We start from the raw sequence: 24,694 nt of genomic DNA, 5'->3' as shown, positions 1-24,694 counted from the left end.
CAAGAAGGCCGGCTCTGAATGCAAATGCGGCCTCTGACAGCTTTGTGCCAGGCCAAAGGCACAGAGTTACATTTCCCTTTTCTTCAGCTGCGTGTACTGAGCTGTGTGTGTGCTCAGCATTGTGCAGAAGTATTACACATGAATGAGAGGACATGCTGCAGAAAGAGACTTTCCGGGGCTTGCTGAGACTGCTGCAGGCAACCAGCCTTCAAATAGAGCCCCAGGGCTGAGTAGGGGCTGCTTTGCAGGGCATGTGTGCTGGGAATATGTCTCGTGGTTGAGTACGTTGCCTGGGCAAATAGTCTGAGGGGGAGCTGTCTGAATGAGATGTGGCTCAAGAAGTATTTCTGCAGCCACTCCTTAGACCACTCTTTGTCTATGTTGATCTTAATGTAGTAGCTGTATGAGGTAAAGACTGAAAGGAAGTTTTTCAGGACAGGCCTCATGTCTTGTTTTTGTAGAGCTTTCTGGTTTCCTTTGGGGAATTTTTTTTAATTTATTTATTTACTGAGCACATAGTTGGAATCTAAGAGCCTGAGGACAGGTCTAAAGGTACTTGGGTGCATCTTAAAATAACCATTGACAGGGATATTTGTTATGTGACTTTTTAGATATGAATCAAATAGGGAGAGTCTCAGACTTACAGTGTTGTCATTCCTCTTCACTTTCTTGTCCAGATTCATTCTGTTGCGTCTTTTTTCATGTCAGTTTATTTTATGTTAGCCTGTTCTTTATTTTCAGACTTATGTAGGTTTTATGGAGGCAATGAGCACATGAAGAGAAGGGATCTTTGAAGGTTCGTCAGCTTAGCTGAAGACAAACAACTCTTTTGATGCTCAGAAAGACATATAAGTGAGCTGGCTTTGGGGAGTGCATATGCAGGGTTTGTTTAGGATCTTCCCTTTGCATTTGGGAGGAAAAAAAAGGTGTGACTATAGTACTGATTTTGGAAGATGGGTGGTGTTTCCTATCCTGGGAACACAACACAGGAATTTGCTTTACAACCGTATGTTACTGTGTTTGCAAGACCTCATTAGATATTGCTGTTGTTGAAATTAAATGCTAGCTGTAACTCCTCAGAGAATCTTAGATTTGTCCAAGTGGCTTCAGACTCCATGCATACTAAAGCAGGGATGCCTTAATATCTGTTTTTATTTTGAAAGGGTTTTATATTTTGCCGAAAAGGGAACTTAGTACTGAAAACGCTGTTATTGGGGTGGTGTGAAAATACAAGAGTTGAGTGGCAATTGACATCGCCGTGAAGACCTGGTTATTGATTAGATTCTATAGATAGCAGTTGATGTTTGCTTTCTAATCTTGTGGACAGAGATTAGCCTTAAGGGAGGAAAAAGATGGTATAAGAACTTTTGCTGTCTGAGCTGTAAGTATTAGAAGTCTTCTCACTGTTTGTTTCTGGCAGTTATTTAAGATTCAAAAAAATGGGAGGGAAAGAGGGACTGCAGTCAATGTGGCAAAGAGTAGCCTGAAAAGAGAGTAGGTTGGTATCTGATAAAGTATTTTTTTTTGTAAATCTGTCATGTCTAGTTGTGTTTTTCAGTCTTTTGTCTAGCTGTGTAGTGGAATCATCAGTTACAGTTCTGATATCTTCAGTATAGTATGACATGCTGGCAGATGGCACTGCTCTAATAGATTCTAGAGAAACTATTTTTTGTTGTATTTTCTATGGAAGTGATTGTGATCCCATCCCCCTATCCTGAAACTGTACTCCTTGCAATATTACTGAATCATCACTGTGCTCTGCAGTCAGATAATACCAGACTAAAATAGCACAGAATTTGAGAAAACTGAGCTGCTGGTGTAGGTGTATGTGCTGGCACTTTCTTTCTTTCTCAAGTACTCTCCAAATGACTAAGAGTTTTCAGGGTATACACCTCCCTTCCATGAATTTCCATTCAGTGTTAGTACATGGGGAATCAGATTTGGAGCACAGTATGTTATAAAGAACAAAATGCTTAGCAAAGTATTCCATATTAATTTTTATGAGCTAGGAGACAGCACTTTTTGGTAGTGCCATTTTGTGAGCTTAGCCCTGAGAGAATGTTTAGAGCATCTGATCTTTTAGCAAAGTGTCTTATTTCATAAAAGCTTCTGCCTTTGAATGCAAATTTGACACAAACACGCCTAAAGAACTTCTCTATGAGAGTTAGCAAACTAGAGGAAGAGCTTACTAAAGGCAACTGAAAGGCACTCTGCTATCTCACTCTGAAGAGTCACTGAGTGGGTCTTTTAGTAGTTTCACAGTGCAAAGTGATGAATGGCTAGGCTGGCTTTGGTGTCCCTACACTGCCTGTCCATCCCTCCACCACCTTTCCAAGCACTTACGTGGCTGTGCTGTACACTAGGTACAGGAGCTGGTCTGGATTAAAATCATCTGGCACAAAGGTGTTGGGGTCCTTCTTGGGTTGTAAAACCAGTTTGCAGTGTGGGTATTCAAAAAGCTGTTCTGGCTGAGCAGAGGAGATGGTGCAGTGGGGAAATGAGCAGCAGCATTGTCACCACATAGTTTTCAGGTTCTACAACTTGTGTCTCATCTAAGGAATCTTGTTGATTTTGGTTAAAGTCCTACTCTGACACATTCAGGCACTTACTAAAGATATCTGGAACTCTTTTTATGGACTTCATTGATTTCCCTAGTCCCACTTATAGTAAGAAGGGTCCTTGTTTTCTGTCTGGGTTTGAATTATGTCATATTTGGTGCCTGATTTTTTGTAAAGTTAATTTCTATTAATATAAAAAAGAATCATTGCCCCCTTGAAACAAACTGCTCTGCACAGTTTGTAAGAACAGAGAATCCAAAAGGAATAATTCTCTGTAACAGACAGTTAAAAGCTGCTGTAACTTATGCAAATGTTCCCCTGCAAAACTGAACAGTTTAACGAAGGATGCGGTTCCGTTTACCTAATCCGTTGGTCTTTGGCAAAAGGTGATTTTGTTCCCCATCAGCCCAGTGATGAATCTGGAGATCATGTAGCTAGTGAGCTATCTGAATTATTCAGTATAATATTACTCATTTGGTTGGGGGGTGGGAGGGAGAGAAGCCCCATTAGATTGCTTGACTCAAGTGCAGTGCCATCTCCATCTATGAATGCTGCATGGCTCTACTGTGTTAGATATAATGGGAAGCTATGCCCAAAGGTTGAATTTTCATTGCCCTTTTAAAGGGAGAAAATCTTGTGCTAGATCTTTTCTCTAACTCCCCACAAGACACTGCAGGAGTGCTTGTGCTGAGTGAAGGAGGGGTTGAGAACTTAGAGGTGGCCTGGAACCAATCCTTTCATTCACAGGCTGTGCTTGCGTCATCTTGAAGCCATTGTGAAAATACAATTTAAGAACATGAGGTGATTGTAAACACAACTGAAGTGGATTTAATTGTTTTTTGTTGTTCATAGGAAGAGTAATGTAGGCAGACTACAAAGCAGTAACAAATTAAGTACGCACTGGAAAAGATCTAGTGTCATCACAACATGATTAACTTATTTACATGCAGACTGAGACTTAAAAGCATCTACCTTTTTGTGAGATATGTCCATATATAGATGTCTTAAATTCCTTTCTTTTGCAAAATTGTAAATATTCATTCAGCTTTATACAGGCATGTTGAGGACTGTCTTTGTAGAATCAGGACCTTATTTAAGTTGTCGGAAATACATCTGTAAAATGTTGTAGCCAGCATTTAAAGACCAGAGCTTGTCAATCTGCATGGTTTGCTTTAATCTTGATGCTGCTTTAAATAATCTAGTGATGTCTTGGTATAACAAGGGAGTTGCATGTTCTTAGTGAATATAAAGAGCTCTATTTCTGGTAAAGTAGAACAGTTCTCTCTGCTCATTTGTGGATCAGATAATTCTCTGGAAGTATGTCAGTATCTTTTTCTTTCTCCAGGGTGTAAAAAACAATGAATGGAAGGGTGTTGTCATGAGATCTAGGATTAAGGCCTCACTACTTTTACAAAATAAATTACAGGACGGTTACTAACACAACTTAAAAACATGTCAAAATAATAAGATTAAGGTACATCTTGGAGTCTAGTAGCTTGACTTCTCCCAGCATTGTTAGTTTCGGTAATTGTTACCTTGTGTATTGTAAGGTTAGCCATTTGTTTTTGTCCGATTTCCATCAGCTAGGAAGAAGGTAATGTACTCTTTTCAAAATATCAAAGTGGCAGTAAGCTTTTAGATTTCGATCTCACCAGTTTCTTGCATTTTTAATGTCTCATATGCGTTTAAAATGAAGGTGAAATGCTACTTACCATTGTGTTTTTGGTAATTTGAAACTTTTACTTTCACTTTTCATAATTGAAAAAGTAGCTATGAGTTTGGCCCTCTCCTGTTGCTTCAGGCTAGCTGTCTGAAAGTTATTTATCACTGCTTTTGAGAATAGCAGAGCCATTCTTCCTTCTGCAGCTGCTTTACAACTAGCTAGCAGGATTGGCCAAGGAAGAGGTAGGAATGGTCTGATGTGACATCGTGCTTGGCTGCTTTTTGTGTCAGCATGCCAGGGATTCTCCACCAAAAAAAACAAACCCAAAACATTTGCTTGCTGACTTCATGTCTTGCAGAGCTGCCTTTCATATGTGGGTTTATGCAAATCAGTTTACTGTCTTCAGCTCCCTTGCTTCCAGTTCCCTTGCTCATCAGGCTTCCAACTAGCCATGGCCATGTAGCTCATGAACATTTGGTAGACCTTCAAAAGCAGTTCTGAATTTAAGTCAGAAATAAATGGGCTTTAACCATGCCTTGTTAGCCACAGGGTTTTTTTTTTCTTACTTTCTAGACAAATTCACCCTCACAGTTTACAGTGTATCTCTGCTTAGTATTTGTCTTTACTGTGGTCTGTGCAGGAAGTGGTGCTGTCATTTTTTCACTCCAGGACGAATACTGTTGGAGCTTTCATCTTCTTCCCTCCCTGCCCTTAAGCAAAGGGAAAATGTTTGCCCTTTCATTTTCACTGCTTGTTTCCTTTCTTAAAGGCTGATTGACCAGAGTGGAGTTTAGCTTGAACTGGTGGTTTTCAACCTCTTGTCCTTGGACCCCGGGTCAGGGGAGGTGGGATTTACCGTGTGAACTTACCTGAGGGGATTTGTGAAAGGTAACTGGGAAAGGTGAGTTTGTTTTCAGTAGACTTAAATGTGTACTGCAGGGGTCTGTACTGTAACTGAGAAAACTTTAGTAGTCAACAAATTTTTTTAAAAAATGCTGAAAATAATCAACTTGAGTCATGACCCCTCATTTGATTGCTATCCCTCATTTGAGTCATGCCACCTCAGTTGACTGCTCAGGTTCTGAGATTTGACATGTGTGCTGGGGTATAGTCGTTATCTTGGGCGTGTAGAGTATTCCTGTGCCTTTCTAAGTTTCTGGAAAAATGTTCCTCAACTCTTCTACCTAGGTCAGGGAAACAAAGGGAAGACTGAGAGCTAAATTAAGCAGATAGTGCTTCAAAAATGGAAATCCCTTAAAAAAAAAAAAAAAGGAAATGCTTTCGAGAAATCTGGGATGCTGTGTAGACTGGGGAAGGCATGGTTTGTGTAAAACTGAGTGTAATATGTTTCAGTTGCTGGAGATAACAATACTGCTGCTTTCTTTTTGCTTCACTCAAAATAGGGAGATTTGTGCCCAGCAGCCTGTACTGGTCTGTTCGCTTAGAAGGTGCGAGAAGCCTAGGTGACTAATGTTATGTTATTGATACCTGAGGCTGGGTCGTGAGCTCAAAATACTCAGCTGGTGTAAATCCATTTGCTTCCTTTAGTCTGCATTGTATAGTTTTACAGCAGTCAACAGACTTTTGTTCGCTTTTTAATTGGTTGTGTCTGGCTTATATAATGTTACTGATGTTTAAGTATTTAAGTATTAAATATTTAAAACAGCCTTCCAAGCATTTGAAATATACTAAATATATGTACATGTATCTTTACTAGATGTGCCATAATTGCATTTATTTAATCATACTTCAGTCTTGTATAACACTTATCCCTAAATCTGCCATGCTTTTACCAAGGAATTCAATGGCAGGGTTTCTACTCCGGTGCATTTCATAAAAATACTGCCACAATTTTGAGCAGCATCTTTTCAGATTGAAAAGCATGTTGGGTAGAGACTTTAACACCTTTTTAGGAAATACAAATACAAACATGGGAATACAAAAGGAATACAGAATTCCTAAATTTCTGCCAGGAAGGGGCCATTCCTTAAGTTGTTCCTAAGTTACGATTAATAATTATATGTTGTTGTATCCAATAGCTTTACAATATATTCTCATCAATATAATACTTTTCTAAAGCAAATTTAAAGAAATACTGGGATTACAGTTAGGGTGCAGTTGAGGTTTTATTGTTCTGAAATGCAGACTATAAAATACAGTTCCAAATGCACTGACCAAATAATCACTTCCTTTATTACATATCTAATTGAGATATGCGAAAGAATCAAATGCTTGTTTTAATGCATCAGTAACGCTAATCAACATTGTATGAGCTCCTTTTGCATGCTTTTCCATTCTGCCAAGTTTTTCTCTGAAGAGGAAAAGCTTATTTTTATCAAGAGACTGATGCTGCTGAGTGACTGTGAGAGTCTAATTTAAGGAAAAAACCTCTTTGAATGTCTTTGCATCTCTCTGAAATAAGAGATTTGGCTGGAATGATTCACTCTGAATATTCAGATGTGAAGGTTCTGCTCTATAATTTCATTTGTTTCTGCTTGCTGTTTCCACTGATGGTGAAATCCCTTTCTAGCCAATATCATCTTGTCCTCTCCTGTTTGGAAGACTGGAAGAGATAAGGAGGGCAATAAAGGGAAAAAAAGCCCCACATTTTCAGCTAAAATTACTTGAGCAAAACTTTGTAAGGAAGTTTCAAAGCTAAATATTTTAAAAAGGCATGCAACATAGCCATTGGGAAAGAAAATGTTTTTAAAAGAGATTGCATCCATTGTTACACATAGTACAATTGGATCTCCACAGGCATCACAGTCTTGCTTTTTAAAACGTGTTTTAAAATTTATGTGACGCTGAAACCAGTATCTTCAGTGAAGATGTGAGATTGAGTGGTTATTACCGTATGTGCCTTGTGATAAACCATGACTTGGTTTTAATGTCATTTGAAGAAATCTAGACATGAGGGATCATCCTGGGATAACAGACTTCCTTTGAAATTGTTTTTTTTCCCCCACCATCGGATGCCAATAGCATTATTTTTCTGGTTCTCCAGGCTATTATGGATGATTTAGGGCATGCAAGGTTCACAAGTAGTGTAGTAATCTGTGTTTTATAAAAACCTATGCAGTAAGCATTATGAGAGATGACAGACTCAAAGAAAACAAACCAAAACATGCACTCTGTTCCTGTGTTCTCAAGATCTAAAAGGATAACATTTCTTGCCATGAAGTGCAACTGGTCAGAACCAAAGCTCTGACTATGATGGATAAGGAAATGTCCATCTAACTGTGGATGCTCTTTAACAAATTGTATGGGATTTCTGTTTTTCCTTCTTATGTGTGTGACTTGAAATATTTTGGTTTTTAATTCAGGCCAGCCCCTGCCTTAATGGAGTATCCAAAGAACAAATAGCTCTTCGAATGCTCCCTGGAACTTTTTGGAATGTAGCCTGATCATTATACTGTTCCATGTCCATCTTAATTTCAGATGTGGTTTTCTCTTGGAAAATTAAACAAGAGCTTAAATTCTCAGCAATGCAAGTTTATTGAATGGAAAGAGAACCAATCTTTACTCATATGTGACTGTCTTTTGTTGAGGATAGTTTCAAGAAATCTCGGGGAAATTACAACAATTTTACTGTAAGGTTGTGCTTGCCAAATGGTTATAGTTTTATTTCTCAGGGACAGGAGAAAGAAGAAGGATTGGGATTTTCTGAAAACCATGAGGCATTGGTGTTTAGTTTTAGAAATTTAAATACCTCTTTAATAACAAAACTGTGATTAAAGCTTTAAGAAGCAAATATCCTCTTTTCTAAGTTATCGCTTCCTCCAAGTCATGGCATTCTTCTTCTTTGGAAACTGTCACTTTAAAGTGTAGTATCTATGGGAGTGATTAATGCCTCTGGTGTATTTTTAATCTTCACAATACTTGTAATTAATTCTTGCAAAAGTCCTACCAAAAAAGTGATTGTTGCCATTATTTTAGGGAAGGGAAGCAGAAGGAAAAGAGAGAAAAATCCCAGATCAGATGGAACTAATGCAGAACTACATTTTTCTCCTACAGGCCATTAAACTAGGCTTTCATGTGTTTCAGAACAATCCAGATGTTCTGATCTCTTTCCTAAAGGCAACTTAATATGTATTACCTTAATCAGTCATTGGATGAAGTTTACAAATAGTCCTTTTAGAGAATAAGCAGAACTTTTATTTTCTTCCTCTTGTAGGTGGGTGTTTAGTTACAAAGTCATGCTGCCCTCTGTCTAGTCCAATTAATCGTTAATTGTTTTCTTCACTTGCACACTTTCTGTGTGTGTGTGTGTGTGTGTGTGTGTGTGTGTGTGTGTGTGGTTGTGGGGGCATCCCTAAGGCTTGAGAATGGGTATAGGACTCTTGTCTTTAATGAATACCTTTTGGCTTAAAAGGTATGGTGTGGGGATTTTCTTTATTTAAAGACTGGCTTTTAAATTTGTGGGGTGCTCAGTTATGTTAGGGTTTGCTAAAATTGGATCCGTTAGGAGTGTAAGGCTTTGGAAAGCTGTGTTTGTGTATAGCACCTGATTCATGACCTTGCTGGTGTGGAAGTATATTTGACCATCCACATTTCTGTAACTTTTGGTGCTTGAATTTGGTAGGCGTGAAGGAGTTTTATGGTGCCTGTGAAGATTTTTGACTCGGGTTTAGACTTGTAGTTCTGCATCATTCTGCTTGTGGATTTGAGCTCAGGTGTTTTAATATGATGGTATTTTCTTCATTCAGAGAACTTCTTTGCCTGAATGTCCGACCTCCCTTGCTGTAACCTTTATGTAACAATTGTGATGTGTACTGTAGTGCAAAACCATACCTCTGATCCCTTCAGCCTTGGCATAAACTGTACGTGAATGCACACTAGCCAAAGAGAACTTCTTTAGAAACATGCATTCAGAGTTCTTTGTAAGAGTCTTATGTTCAAGGGAGTTTTTGCAGCACCTCTCTCCATCTGTGAAATACTTCACAATTCTTGAAATCTCTCCATGTGGAATTTCCTTTATGTAGTTCATTTTGCAGTTTCATTCTTTTTTGCAGTGTTACAAAAATACTCAAGCTTTCTAGAAATTTAATGGAAGGTCTTTTACTTAGCTATACTTAGCTATGGAACTGTGGTATTAAGCATAGTGTAATGTTTTTGGAAGCATATGAATGTTTTTCTGAGTGCCCCTTCCTTGCTGGGGACACTGAGCACACAAGTAATGTTTTTTCTTTAGGAAGCCGGTTTCTTGTATGCAGTGTGGTTGCACTGTCTTTGCCGCAACACAGCGGGCACAACCGGTGCAGCTGGAGACTCTTGTTTTTTGTCAATTCCTGCTTCACCAACTAAGCCCAGATGTTTCCTGCCGCTACATAAACAATATGGTACCTTTTTGTGCAGGTTTTTATAGCTCAGAAAAATAACCTATTATCAGTATATCTGAGTAATGTATAACTTGATAATTCTATACCCATGGTTGTCAGTTAAATGGTTGTAATTCACTATGAAAAATAGGAGTTTTTTGTTAACCTTATCATAAATATAAAATTATAAAATCCTAGACAGACAGTCAATTACTTTAACCTAGTGCTCAACACTATATCCGTTTTCCCCACTGAGAATTTATTTTGGTGTTTCTGATAAATGTTAAATCCAGTGTCTTATATTAATTTAGATTTTATTGATCAGCTATTCCTAATATAAAACTTCCCTCTGTCCCCTCCAAAGGCGACAGAGGTTTTCTGATACCATCATTGATCTAGTGCCCTCCTGCAGTTTGTTTGATAGTCTGTCATGAATCCATTTGAGTTACTCTTTGAATTACCCTGCAGTATTAGAAGTTAAAAACAGTTCAGTTACTTTTCCATCCCCAAATGGATAGAACAGTAACTGAATTATTGCATTCTTACCTGTGTCCCCCACACTTCTCTTGTTTTGTTTATTCTGTTGCCCAGAAGGTGCTGTGACTGTTGCTGTGTTTTTTTGCTTTCTTGTTTCACTGATACCTCATCATATACTTGAGATCAATAAATAATAATCCTAAAAATACATATATAAAGCCTGAATCTAGGTAAACTAAAATATTAATTTGTCAAACTACTTAAATAGCTGCTGCTTGAGGGCTGAAACATAGCTTATGAAAACTGAGGTCACTTCAGAAGCTTCGTGCTCTATGTAAATATAACTGCATGCAGGCTACCCCTCCTCCTTAAGGCCTAGCGGAATTTGTATGCTTAGACTGAGCATTATCTCTTAAAGAGCAAGTATAGAATGATTTTCTGGAGATATTCTGGGTGCATTTTCGGTGTTGTTTATTGTTGAAGAGTTCCTTACATAACCGTTCTGTGTTAACCTTACTCATCTTGAAGATCTGAGATTGTCAGCTCTCTAGTGTAGCCTGCCTTATGACTTGGAGCCTTCTCATCTTTTCACTTTAGACTACATTCCATCTCCTAGTTAAAAGAAGTAGTGTTCTGATAGTCTTAGTGTAATCTTTTAAACCCTGAACAGCTTCAGAAGATTTTTTTAAAAAGAGTAGATTCAGCAGATAAGTCTTTTCAGAAATAGCTGATACTTGTCCACTGTGCTTTATACTGTGGTTTATCTGCCTAAAAACTATTTTCCATACAAAAATAAATGAGCTTTGTTTGCTTAGTGAGGCATTTGGTTATATTGCTTAGATCCCTTTTGAGTCTGCATCACAATATAAAGTGAGAGAGCTTAAAACTTTTAATGCAGGACTGTTGTGTCACCTCTTTGCACTGGTTCAGCTACTACAAGTAGTGGCCAATCTTTTTATCCTTGTCATTCTGCAGTCTCCAGTTCTTGTGGTTCACGTCTGCACAACTTTTTTTCTAATATCCCTAATAAACAAGTCGAGAAGTCTGGCTTGGTTAATCTGCATTCTGTGACAAATTATGGTTGAAAGAATTCTTGTATGTCTTGTATTATGCAATATAGTGTTGGAATAATAATCAAGTAAATGCATCCACTGACCTGTTTGCTCAGATTATTCCAGGTATAATGTGAAATGTTTTAGTCCATTTTAATTGAATGATTCTATTTTCCACCTTTTTTTGTAGTCTCAAGTAATTTCATGGGAGGTCCTCCCATATTTGTTAACTGTGTTCTGATCACTTGGTTTATATACATGTAATACATGTAACTTTCTTAGATAATTTGTGATGAACAAATTTAATACTGTTTTAAGTTCCTGCTGATGATAATAGAAAAAAAGACTTTGTGTACTATTATATGACACTAAAATGTTCTCTCTCTCCTTATTTTACAGCTGTATGGGGAAACTTTGTCAATATGAGGTATTGTATATTATTTTTGATATTGAATATCTTTAGCTGAAATAAAGTTAACTGTTACATTTCTCATCACTGTGTATCACCATATATCAAGTAGGGAGAAAACAGAACAGCAGCTCACGCTGTTGGGGTGGTTGCTAAGCCGCTGATACTGCTTTTTGAATAAAAGGTGTTCAGTCTCAGAAAGAGTAGTGTCTGTGCTGCACATCTGGCCCAGGATCTAACACATTTTAGCATCTTCTGTTCTTTGCACAGAATCATCTTCTGAGCTGGGAGATGTTTTCAGGCAACTTGTTTAGCCTAGCTGGGCACATGGGCTTGGATTCTGCTTTCCCTCAGCACAGACCTGACGATTTCTTAGTGACAATATAGGCTTAAACATTTAAGAGTAGCGGGTTCTCCACTGCTTGCCATAATTGCACTTCTGTGCTTAGAAACAGTGGTGTGCTTATAAGGTTTTTCCCTTCCAGAATTAGCTGGGAAAGAATCCAGTGGTTTAACTGTTGAAAAGCAAAAAATCTTGCAGTGTGCCCCCCCCAGAATTTTTGCCCTTAGAAGTAGGAAAGCCTAATATACACAAGCAACTTCTAAAGGTTTCCACAGTATTGCTGCTTGCACAACTGTTTGTCCTCTGGGAAAACTCATGGGGAAGAAGTGATTAAAATAGAATGTGAGGAGAATATGGAGACAGTCTGTTACCTACAACAAAGTCTTTGCCCAAAAGGACAAAATATTCCACCATGCTGTTTTACTAGAAAAGGATTTAGTTACTCTGCTGCCATGCTTAGTGGCATAGAGTAGAGGAAGACTGAAGCAAAGCGAGAAAATCAGTGAATTTTCTGGGCACTCTGATTCACCCAGGACAGTTTATCCTGGAATCTGTTCCTACCCTTAGCTGTGCACTTCATTCCTCTTGGAGTTTCCCACACTTGCTGCAAAGAGTGATCAGCTGTTAACAAAACAGCTGCTGAACTGCTGCAGTTTGCAGATGGAGATATCATTTGGGTTACCATGTTATAGTGACCAGCAAACTATGGCAGCTGAGCAACTGTTACATGAGCAGCTGAGCATTTCCAGAGGAAGGGCAAGAACCTCAGAGAGGGGTTTGAGGAGGACAGGTGTGTGAGGTGAGTGATGGGCTCCAATATGTTGGTTCCCTGATAAGCTCTCCTTACGCAGAGATTTTAGCATTAGTTACATGTGCCTGCTTATTTGAGGAGTATTTTAGGGGGCTGTGGGGAAAATGTTTTGTTTGTCTCTGTTAGGAGCAAAAGGTTATTAAAAACTAAACTGTCTAGTGCCAGTCCTTAAACTCCAGGATTTATGAATAAATAATAGTAGGAACCATTTCTGAGAAGACCTTTTAATAATCTGAGGGGATTTCTAAATGTTCCTTAATCCTATAGCAAAGAGGAATGGTTATGTATTCCACAGATAATTCCTGAAAGCTTTTTGAAGCTTTCAGTTTTTTGGGGAAATGTGAAGAATTTACAAGAATTATGTAATACCGTTTCCTCATAATAAACTCATACTGTGTTAACTGGAGGGTTTTTTATTTGCCACTATTACAATAAATAACAATATGTTATGAAAAGGTGGTCTGGGTCTGTGTGGCTCAGCCTAGGAGTTTACTGCACTCCTTACTGATGAGACAAAATGAATCTGTTCAATGAGATTTTTGGCTCAGTAATGTAGACTGGACTAATTTTAGTAGGAGAGTTTCACAGAGGGATATGAAGGGAATCGTTGCTGTAGCTTCTAACAGTGTTGCATATATGTATACACACATATATCTACTTAACAAAGAGCCTTCTGTTTCTTTAGGTGTAATGACTTCTGGTCCCAAGTAAAGGAGCTCTGTTTTATTTGAAAGAACTCTGTTTTATGCTGGATGCCCATGAATCCTCTAGTATGCAGAAACTTACTACTGTAAGGCTTGATAAAGAATTCCCCTTTCTGAGAGAGGGTGTAATTGGGAAAAAAAAGAATTATGGAAACTTGAGGAAAATCACATAGACTAACTGCAAGACATAAAATGAAAAAAATACATATTCTACATTTGTTGACGCTTACTCAAAGGATGTAAACTGCTAATTGCTTAAGATATTTTACACAATTGAATGCTAAATAAGATCAAGCAGATCTGTGCAAGACTGTTTTCATAGGTCACCTTGACATCCTTCACAGTATAGGCTTGGCTTCACTTCATAGAATTAGCATTCATGTGAGAAGTCACTATTGCCCTTCAGATGGTCACTTAAGACAAGCTTCAGTATGTTTTTTTCCTTGTTTTTATAAAAGTTCAAAGTCAAAGCTTAACAGATTTGTCCTTCTCTCTTTTAGATTGAAATTACAGTTGTGGCAATACGGGAAAATGTTTTATTAGCATACTTGTAGCATACAGTAAAAACAGACCCTCAAAAACACATCTTGGGCACTTTCATAGTATAGTTAAATGGAAAAGTGTTTCTGCTAACCCTGTCCTTGGTGGAATAATTAGACACTTTTCTACAATAAAGTGAGTTTTCTCTGTAAAATGAACATCATCTTGAGTGTTACTGCTTTTTCTTGTGGCCTTGGCTCAGTGTTTGCCATACTCTGGGACAAGACTGTAGTTGATTTCAGTGGAGATTGGTCATCCACTTTGATTTACTCTCACTATGTCTATGAAATCAGACTAACTTGTGTTGTTCAAAAGATACTGTTTTAACAAGGAAAATATATTGCAGGTGCATTGTAGTGAATATTGCTTTGTTGTGGATTATTTTTTTTCTTTCCTCTCCAACAGGTCTCTTCAAGAAAATGGGGATCAGAAGGTGGAAAGTAAAATAGAGGAGGTGAGTTTGCCACTTGTTGCAGTCTGTTCTGTTTTGAAGTTTCCATTTCACTCATTTCCTACTGAAATAGATTATTTAACACTTTTCATTACTGTTCATTTTACTAAAACCATTCAAAGCATTAGATTTGTGTCAATACTGCTTTTCATTATAGTGACGTTTCTGATACTGATCAGTGACTCTCCTCCTTTTATATTTTTCCCTTTAAACATTTCTTAGAAGCTGTAACTGTAGAGGTACTCTCTTGCTGCAGAGACTTTGTAGTAGTCACAGTCCTCCCAAGAGTTGACCTTCGTTACTGAACGTAGGACTTAACGTACAAATTCTTTCTTCATCCTTCTAAAATGTTAAGGAGGCATCAGCTTCAGTAGAAATTTGACACTCCCCAAACATGTTTTCCTTTGTTCTTAACTCCTGAACTAATATATTAGCTGTGTTTGTAGGTTTAAACCACCAATGCTTTAAGCACAAGTGCTTGCAATTTCTAAAGCAGACGTGGGTATTGAACACACTAGTGGTTTTGAATTTCTATACCAGTTACCAGTACCTCTGAGTTTCCACTTCAACCTCTGTTTCTTGTGAAATATTGTAAGTGTTTGCAAACAGGACTTTCTTCAGGTGCTTATAGAATTCCAGTGTAACAACAATGAAAGGAAGAATTCAGCAGATACAAATGTCTTTGAGGTCAGGACTACCCCCCCTTTGTGTGTGTGTGTGTGTGTGTGTGTGTGTGTGTGTGTGTGTGTGTGTGTGTGACCATATTCATTTTGAGATGTGTAGCCTACCTAGAGTTTGTATTCTAAAAGATTTATATAGCAACCATTCCTCCAGGCACAGTCAGAAGCCCAGTGTAAGCAATGGAAAGACTGTGTTCTTAGTTCATGTCTTTGCATTCCTGTTTGTTTTTTTTTATTTTGCTAAATACCTGCAACAGGCATTCTGAAAATCCCAGTTGTTTAAGAGTGGTGAAATGCTTAAAAATCGATGGATAGCTCAGAGTTACTGTAAGATCTCTGAGAAGTCAAGCTTTTCAGGATCTTGTTTAAAGCTTTAGTAGTGCGATAACTTGAACAGTCAGAACCAGTAGGACTATTTGAGGGACTATTTGCTGTTCCACAGAGCTGTATGTTTAGTGAATATAAATAACAATACTATATTTCCTCTTAACACAAATATGCAGCTTATTTCATTTCATGAATTTCTGAACTGTCTAGTTCTAACCAGCAGTATTTGTACGAAACAGATATCAAGTGATACCTACTGACAGCTTTAGACTCATATATGGCCCTAAATGTTACATTTCGTGACAGGCTTTTAGTGAACTTAACAAGAGTTTGGGAACTTGTTTCTGTTGTTAGAATTTTGGGTCCTGTGGTAAAGAACTTGAAATTGATGCTGACTTCACTGATTCTCTCTTTCAAAGCTATGAAAATGCAAATAGAAATATTGATTGGTAGGTGAACTGTATTGTCTAGAAAATCTTTTAATAATAATTTCTAAAAGCCAAAATGTGTTTTGCAACATAATTTGTGGTATGTTTTAGTTTTTTTAAAGATAACATTTCTTTAAATTTTCATACCATGTTCTGAGAGAATTATAGCCATTGCACCGGAGCTAATGCCTCTTTCTCTGTATCCACTGAAGTATGTGTATATGCTGTCCATTTAAGTAACTGAGGTTTTACTGATTGTCCTGTTGTGCTGTAGTTCAGTATTATAGACTGTCTTAAACCACCTTGGGCAAGTCACTCATGCTTGCGTTTTGCTAAATAGGAGCCATAACCTTGGATGTTCTTATCCACATTTTGAGCAACTGCATTAGCTCTGGAGGTGCTTTGTTTTCACTGATAAGCTAAGGGAATTCACACTGTAGCTGATTTGCTTTTGGTAAAATAGCTGATCTATATTTTGGTAAAAAAAGTAGTTGAAGGATTTTTTTTTGGCATAAAGGCATAAGCTTTTTGGAGTGTCTTCAGTGAAGCTCTTCATATGAGAAGTATGACTATTTGCTCTAAAGTAACTTCTTTTATGCATGTTTTGTGATGTAAATCTTGCTCTTCAAAGATTAAATATTATTCCTTTGTTTTAGGCTGTTGCACCTCTAAGGGAGAAAATCAAAGATCTAGAGAAAAGGTAAGTTTCTTCTGCTAAGTTTGGAAACTGGTCAAAAAGCAGTTTCTGTTTTGTAGCAGACAGTCCTGTAGCTTTGCACTTGAGATGTGTGCATGTTTTGTGTATGCCCTTGATGCTTTTGGGAACTGGGGCCTTGAATGCCAAGAGACATTAATGCATGTCTAAAATGTTCAGGCTGAATAATCCCATTGAAGTAATTGGGAGTGCTTGATTTTTGTGAAGTTCAAATGCTGTGGAGGAATTAGCTGGTTTAAGTCCTGTTGGTGCAGCGATTACTGTGGTTTGGTAAGTCTAGCTCAGATGTGTACTAAAACTTATTTATTTTCAGTTTCTTGAGGCTGAAACCAGTATGTTTTACCTTGTATTCCCCGTGCTTGTGATCAATTACCATGGTTCAGGTAATGTAGAATGATTTGATTGTGAATCTTAGTCTGTACGCATGCTCTGGATGAGTACAAGTAACAGGCTGTCTTCTCTCAGGGTCTGTAAGAGAAGGTTATAATCTTGAATTCAACTAGATATGATTGAGAAAAGCAGACAAGCTTTTGGGTGAATAGCAAATCCGAAGTTAAACACAAATGTTAAATATGGAGAGCTGCTGTGCCATAGTTCCTCAAGCACTTTAAGTTGGCATAATTGCTTTTTAAAAAAAAAAAAGAAAGAAAAAGAAAAGGGCAGCGAGACGGGGAGAGACTGACCCATCACTCCTTGGCTGCTTGTGTCCACCCTGCGACATCCTTTTCTCGTGTTTATGCCAGCAGGCCCGTTTGTGTAGCTGATAGAATACTGGATGAAGAAACTAAGGCATTTCAATCTTTCTTCACAAACAGCTCCTTCCCACCCCAGCCTGGCTGCCTTGCAGCCATGTCGGTTCTCCAGTCCCAGTTTTCACTTGGACGGATGCTTTTCACAACAAAGAAGGGGCGGGAACAGAAGTGGGAATTGGCAATTGTGACAAGGAAATGGCTACTTTTGACAGTGATGCTATTTCATAGATGATGCTGTTGATGTCCCAGACGAACAGCTAGTAGGGAATCCTGTTTTACAAAGGGCTGAATCTTGCCTTGTCCAAGCAGTGCCGATAAGCCTGTGTGGTTACATATGGCATATTGGTGGTTAATGTGCTGCTCCCCTCGAAGGGGCAGAATCGCGTTCCTATCAGCCAGAGGAACGCTCAACACCCAGTGTTTTGAATTTTGTTTTGCCAGTTTTTCAATGAGCAGTTGCCTTTCCACTGTCCATCCCTATGGTCTTACTAAAAAAAAAAAAAATAAAGTCTGTGTTGATTTTTTTTTTTTTTTTTTTTTTTTTTTAACAGTTGACTTGGAAGATTCACTGACCTGCCACGTGCAGTTTGTTTTAGGAATAATACTGATATAATTGCTGATCTCTTGATGTAAGCATGAGCTTCATGCATGAGCTTCATGGATCAAACTAGGCAATTTATTGACAACATGAAACAAATTACAGACTGAATCACCTGTATTGGTTGCATGTCATACTACCATACCAATTATAATGCAGAAATTGTAGAGTAATGACTTTGTGTTCAGATGAAATTGTTGATGCCTTGTCTTTGTTCAGTTAACTTATTTAATCTTTACTGATAGCCCAGTAGTTCAAGTACTTCTTTCTGTCACTCGCAGAGAACCTTTGTGTTAGCGTATCCTGATTGGCTTTATTATTGTTGTTGTTGTTACTGCTTTTTTTCAAATGAGCATGAAGTTTTTGGGTTGGAACTGTTAAGTTAAACTCTTCTTAGGAGGCATCTAAACGCTGTTTTCGTTTTGAATAGTGTGCCATATCAATGAGTTGTTTCAAATGTCTGTAGCAAGTCTCTAGTAATGAGAGGAAAGAAATAAAATATATTTTACCTCTGTGTGAGCTGATATGGAATTATAACCTATCAAAAGAGTGGGCATTGCTTATTGTTGTTGGGGTTTTTCTAAACAGTGTAGCTGTTTACCTCTGCTGGTCTGATCATGTATGAGATGTTGCTGGTAGTGAATTTTGAATTCAATGTCTGTGTAAAATGACAGTAAATAACTACTTACTATTAGATGCCTAAAGGCTGATCCTGCTTGTTTAAAAAAAAAAAATCTTCTTTAATGATGATGTTTTTTTACCTCTTAAGCTGATAAAATCTGAAAGCGAGCCATGCCCATGTTTTGGGGAAGCAGGAAAGACAAGAATTCTTTAAGCTAGTTTCCTGACAAAGGGTTATTTAAGTCGAGCTAAAGTTGGAAGTTGGATCAAAGTGAGCATTAGGCCAAGATGGTTGCCAGCACATGAGCATTCAGCTGGATTGATTTCAAAATCCTGCCCATTGCCTCTAAGCTAGCCTTGGTGTAAGGTTGGGGCAGGAATGGTTGGGAGTCTGTTTGGCAGCAGTTGGGTTTCATGCTGGGTTAATGTGACCATGTAAGCATGACCTTAAAAATGGAGGAGATTGACTTTTATCTTGCATCTTGTCATTTGGCACTTAACTCTTTTACTCTTCATAAGCTTAAAATTTCGGAGTGTTTTTAACTCCGAAATTTTGCTATGGGTGAATTTGCCTTTCTCTCACAGGAAGGCTGTGTTTCATATGCCTGTATTATGCATATGCACAGCTGTTTCTCATTGCTTCAGCTTGGTTCACAGAAATAAGGTTGCCATTTGTGACCCGTGTAGTGCTATAAGATACACGTGAAGGAAACGCCTTACTTCAGTCTTCCTGTATGGGTAATGTTGGAAGATTCTGCTGCCATATTTCCCCTGTGCAGGAAGCTGAAAATGGCATTCATTCTGGGATGAAAAGTAAAAGGTGTCACAGATATGGAAGCACATGTACTCTGCCTGTGAAGAATTCCTCTTGAGTCAGGAATGCAGGTTAAAAGCAGAGGAGGCCTGATACTTCAGGACCAGAGGTGCAGAGCCAGTTCAGTCCTGGTCTGTTTGTGAGTAGATGAATGTGTATGTAGTCTCAGTGTGAACTCTTGGCTTATAGGCCTCCCACTTGCTACACCCAATTGCACATCTAGGCATGTGGACTAACTGGAGGACAAGAGTAACCGTAGCTAGAGTTCCTTCAATGTCATATTGATGTTTAGTTAAGGATCACCAGAGATAGTGAAATACTGTCAAGACTAAAATGCTATTTACCTTAAAAAAACCAAAAAATAAAACAACACAAAAAAAGTCTTCCCTCTCCATGGAGGTGGTTGTTGCCATATACAGTAGGCATGCAAGTGGGGGAGAGAAAAAGTGATGTAATTCTGTGTGCATAAAAGCATTCAAGCTACTGAGCATTAATTTTAAGCTTGAAAGCACCTAAGTTTCATATGTCACATTTTATTTTAGGATTTATATTTATTTATTTTGTTTCTGATTAAACACTCTTAAAGAAGAAGGTGCAAAAAATTAAGGTGAAAGTAGCTTGAAGACCATCAAAACAATGGCAGTCTAGCCAGTTCTGTGAAGCAAGTTATGATTAGCTGTCATACTGAATAAGCTGTCTGGCAAGATGATTGAACTAGCTTAAAAACAGTTTCTTCAACTTTCTGGTTTTAAATTTTACATTGCTTAAACTTCAAGGAGATTTGTTTGAAATCAGTGGTATAAGTTAACCCAGTTTTTTTTGCTTTTCCAGAGCTTTTAAGAAGGTTGTTTGCTCTTTAAAAAGTTGTCCATCTATTGCTTATTTTTTATTCTCTTGTGATGCTATGCCTAACACTATTACTTCTGCTCTCAAAAGACAGAAGCCCGATGATTTTTTACTAGAAAATCTGTTAGGCAAAATTTTTTAAAACATTTTTTATTACTGGGGGAAGTGCTTTGATTAAGCATACACAATTTCTTATGCTGGCCCAGATTCTTCTTTAGAAAAATGAAGTAAACATATCCTTAAAAGAACTTTCAGAATCTGAGATTGTCAAAGTCATTTTTGACATTTCAAAGACAGATATATGAAAGAAAAAGCATTCTTAAGAAAAAGCAAAGTTGAAACTTAACACATTTTCTTCTTCTTTGTTTTGGAATGTTCTGTAGTTTCACCCAGAAATATCCACCGGTGAAATTTTTATCAGAAAAGGATCGCAAAAGAATACTGGTAAGTTGGTATTTAATCAGGGCTTGTGCTTGGGAAATAAAAGAACTGTGTGGAATGTAATCGGGGATAGAGGATTCATTAAAGACATGAGCAGGAATAAATTTCCGTGAACCTTGTATGGGCTGCCCTGGCTCGGGGGAACTGCTCCTCTTACACTGTGTCAATGTGCTGAAAATATAGCATATAGGTAATAGCCTTGGGCTCTGGGTTGGAGGTGTGACTCACTGATTAAGCTATTGTCGTCTGCTTGTAATATCTTTAAATTGCAATTCCAAAGGTCTGTGCTTCCAGCTGGCTTAAGCTTGTTGAGACTGGGAATTTTTTAGGCACATCTTGAAACTGCAGAAAGCTTATATGACTGATCTGGACAAAACCTAATGATGAGGCTGGAAAAGTAGCTGCCCTGCAGCACTGTTAAGATGCAACTGTAAGTCAGACTGAGGGAGTGTTGCTCCATCTGTTATCTTCTGTGGGATTTCCAAGCACCATGGACATTTTAGGGTGGCAGAAGAGGGCACGTTAGGTCAGGAGGAGGGTTAGTCCAAGGCATTCTTAGGCTGAGCTGTGCTGCTATGTCAGCTTTTAAGTTGTATTTTTGCACTTTTCAAATTAGCTGAGTGCTCAGATTCTACTTGTTCTCTCTGTCTTGGAGACAATATTGTCCCCAGGTTTCCAAGAGGTAGAGGAAAGTAAAGCTGCTTAAGATGTGTAAACATGTAGTTTAAATTTCTGCCTCTTCAGTAGAGGGTGAAGTCTAGGACAAATCCCTGCTAAAGTGCCTATAGCTCTAACTTGTCTGGTGTTCTCTTTTGGCTTGACTTGTCAAAATTTAGAAGAAAAACACTGAGAAGTTGCAGATAGCATATGATTTCCCTTTTATGTTTCCACAGGAGAAGTGGATTGCAAATAAAAGCAAATTTGTCCTCAGTGCTATACAAAACTTCATAAGAAAATAAGTGTTATCAAATTTCACTAGTTTAGTTTTGCAGTGTTATTCTGTCATTTTTATGACAGTCTGAAGGAGATAAACTTGTAGACTACTTCCAACCTTGTTGAAACTGGAAGGTGCACTGAAATAAAAAAGCATAGTCAGGCTTAACTGAAAATTCCTCAATAGTGTGCTCAAACATGCAAGTGTAATAATGTTACCTTAATGTCATGATTTCTGTGTAAAAAAAATAGAAGGTATTGACCATAAAAATATCAGTGCAAGCTCTTCTTGGGTTGTGGAGCTTTTAATACTAAAACTCTCCACTTTGGATATTTTGTTGATGTAGCTAGGAGTCTATTTCTTCAACTGTGGTTGCCAGTAGTTGGAATAAGAGTGTTTCCTGCTAGCCTGGGTATGAACAACTTTGACATCTCTGTACTTTAGAGAGGTGAAATTACCAAAGAGAAAGTTGGCCAAAAGGATGAGTGAGTTGTATTGTCACTTCTTATCTGTTGTGGTTGGTGACCAGTTCAATGCAAACTCGGACTGGTCTTCACAAGCTTCCTGCCCAAGTGGGCAGTTGCAGACTGTTACATCATCATAGTCATCATTATGTAGGAAGAAAAATGTTCTAAATGTTCTTTTGAGTAGTAGAAGACACAGCATCATAGTCATCATTATGTAGGAAGAAAAATGTTCTTTCGAGTAGTAGGAGATAACATTTGGAGGGCTTGTGTAGGCCTTGCATGACACTTGGAAATATGTCAGGAGTAAACATAGGAGCTGGCGAGGCAAGTGAACTTTTGCTGATTTCCTTCCCTTTTTTTTTTTTTTTTTTTTTTTTTTTTTTTTTTTTTTTGCCAATGGTGTGTGTTTTCCTGGAATCTGTTCTAATTTCTGCTTTTCTCTGAATGCAGTTTTTTAGTTTATTACAACCTGGGGGTAGGCACAACACAGACCTGAGCAGACAGCAGTTCTAACTGTTACCTTTGCTTATAGCTCCTCTATTTGCAGGTGTTTACCAGGAGGGGAGGTATTTCAGCTAAGACTAGGTTCTCTGGCACATTCATCCAAGAGAGCTCAAGTTTATTGAATTCCATCCTGCAGAGCATGATTGCTCACTTTTCTGAAGTGACTAGGCAACATTTTCTTATGCAAAGTTATGTTAATATTGTGGATAATAGTTTTGGCATAGGATCAGTCTGTTGTGTGTTTTCTCTGACTTGAATACAGTAAACCAGTGAAAGCATAAAATGAAAAATTTAATATAATTTCCATATGGGACACTAGATGTCTCCAATCTGACTGCACATAGCAGAATTGAACAAGTCTGGTAGTTACAAAAATTTTTAAATGCCTTGGGTAGAGGAAATTATTCAGTAAAGTTTATGGCTTTCAGTAGTTGCTGAAGTTAGCAAGCGCTTTGGCTCTATTACATAATTAAATGTTTTGTATTAATGAGGTCCTTTAAAAAAAATCTGTTTAAGCTTCAGGTGCAGCTCTCCAATTCTGATATGCAAGTGGTTTGTGTACAGTATATGATTTTGGAGATTAATATGTCATTGTGATTTGCAGAAAGTTGTGTTTAGAAATAAAGTGTGTTAACCTTGCCTTTATGAGTGATTACAGGTAGGTTATATAGAAAGCTTCAGTGATAATCATCTCTTCTTTTTTAATGAAGCCTTGAGTAATGATTAAAAAAAAATAATTTACACAGCTGTTTACTTTTCCAGGGGAAATTCAGCTCCTTTTCCAAGTAGTTCTTTGTCTAATACCTGTGGAAATGATACATTAATAAATCTAACATAATTTTTTATCATTAAAAATTCTTACCAATAAAGCAATTGGAAACTTTTCTGCAAATAAAACTGGTTTGTATGGTTTTTTCTTAAATATAACATAGACAGATGCTTCAAGCACTGCTTGGGTTTTTGTTGTTGTTGTTTGTTTCTGTTTTTTCAAAAAAAATTGGAAGATTGGGGATCAAGACATCTTCAGCATGTTTTACTAAACCAGAGACCTATTGGGAAGATGCAGTTTGTCTTCTCTGGAATCCTGGAAATAGAAATAGAAGTAGGGAATTTTATTGGCCCTGAGTTGAAGGAATAGATTGAGGTCATCTACTGGTAATTTTTGTCCTGGTCAGCACAAAAAGACCTATGGAATGTTTAACAAGGCTGCAGCTCCCTTTCAAATCGGGATAAACTTCTGGCAAGAGCTTTTCCATACAGATTATTTTTTCCTTTGTAAGTGGTGGCACCTGGCAAAGGACTGCCCTCCCTCAGTTAGTACCCTTCTCCTTGTCTGTTCTCAGCATTCTGCCAGGTACCTTGCTGTTCTTCACTCCTGCCTGTTGCAGTACAATAGGAGCCCTGAGACTATTACTTCCCTTTAAAGAGCACTTCCCATAAATGCACTTTCCTCTTCAGGTTTGTCAAGGATCTGAATTATATATTGAATCCACTACAGTGAAGCGCAGACAAACCTAAAACAATACTAAATAAACTAAGTAAATGCTTTTCTAAAATTTACTAACACTTAGAATGAGAAGGGGAAACGTGGGCATGGGGTTTTTTTTGTTTGTTTTAGAAGAAAATAGATATGGCTGTCTTCTTTTCCTTTTCAGTTTACCTTTTTGATAGCTTTCTATTTCCTTTGTTTTTTTTTCTGGATTAAAAAAAAAAAATCTGTTAATCTCATTTTTTCAATAGTGGGTTGAGGAAGTGGGTAGGATAGGCTTTGACTAATCCAAAGTGAAAGGATTTCAGCCATCTGCATCATTCTACACACAGCATTTTGTCATCGTAGCACACTTGTTAGATTACTTAGATTCCTTTTTGACGAATTCACCAAGTCTGTTTGTTGTTTGGTTATTTCTGACAGAAAGTGAAGAACAGAGATAATAGCTGAATCACTTTTTCAAAATGTAAATTTATTCATGCAGTCATGTAATACCTGATGCCACACTGGGCTTTTACAAGTTCGTTCATTCTTTGAGAGTAGTTACCTATTATTTCTTTGTGTGTTCTTGAAAATAGCTTATGAATTGCAGAGATGTCTGTTAGGATGTGTCACACAACTTGCAGTTCCACTACCAGATTGACTGTTCCAGTAATGAGTTCAGTAATATTTCTATTTTTACTCTTAAAACTGATCTACAGGAAGGGAAAAAATAAAGAACTTACTCCCTTCTCTTACATCTACTATGGAAC

General features: G+C 37.8%; 1 protein-coding gene across 2 annotated transcripts in view; it reads left to right on the top strand.

Moving 5' to 3' along the window:
- UXS1 (UDP-glucuronate decarboxylase 1) overlaps nucleotides 1–24,694 on the top strand; it is a 63,233-nt gene that overhangs the window by 1,042 nt on the left and 37,497 nt on the right. For both annotated transcript variants that reach the window (XM_026103196.2, XM_064503049.1), the window contains exons 2-5: nucleotides 11,468–11,495; nucleotides 14,281–14,329; nucleotides 16,418–16,461; nucleotides 20,491–20,551. In XM_026103196.2, coding sequence (XP_025958981.1) covers nucleotides 11,468–11,495; nucleotides 14,281–14,329; nucleotides 16,418–16,461; nucleotides 20,491–20,551 — 182 coding nt within the window. The remainder of the gene's footprint in view (nucleotides 1–11,467; nucleotides 11,496–14,280; nucleotides 14,330–16,417; nucleotides 16,462–20,490; nucleotides 20,552–24,694) is intronic.

This window comes from Dromaius novaehollandiae, chromosome 1 (genome assembly GCF_036370855.1).
Source record: "Dromaius novaehollandiae isolate bDroNov1 chromosome 1, bDroNov1.hap1, whole genome shotgun sequence".
Classification (NCBI taxonomy): Eukaryota; Metazoa; Chordata; class Aves; order Casuariiformes; family Dromaiidae; genus Dromaius; species Dromaius novaehollandiae.
Note: the sequence above shows the minus strand (reverse complement) of the source record. Positions and strands in the feature narration are given on the sequence as shown.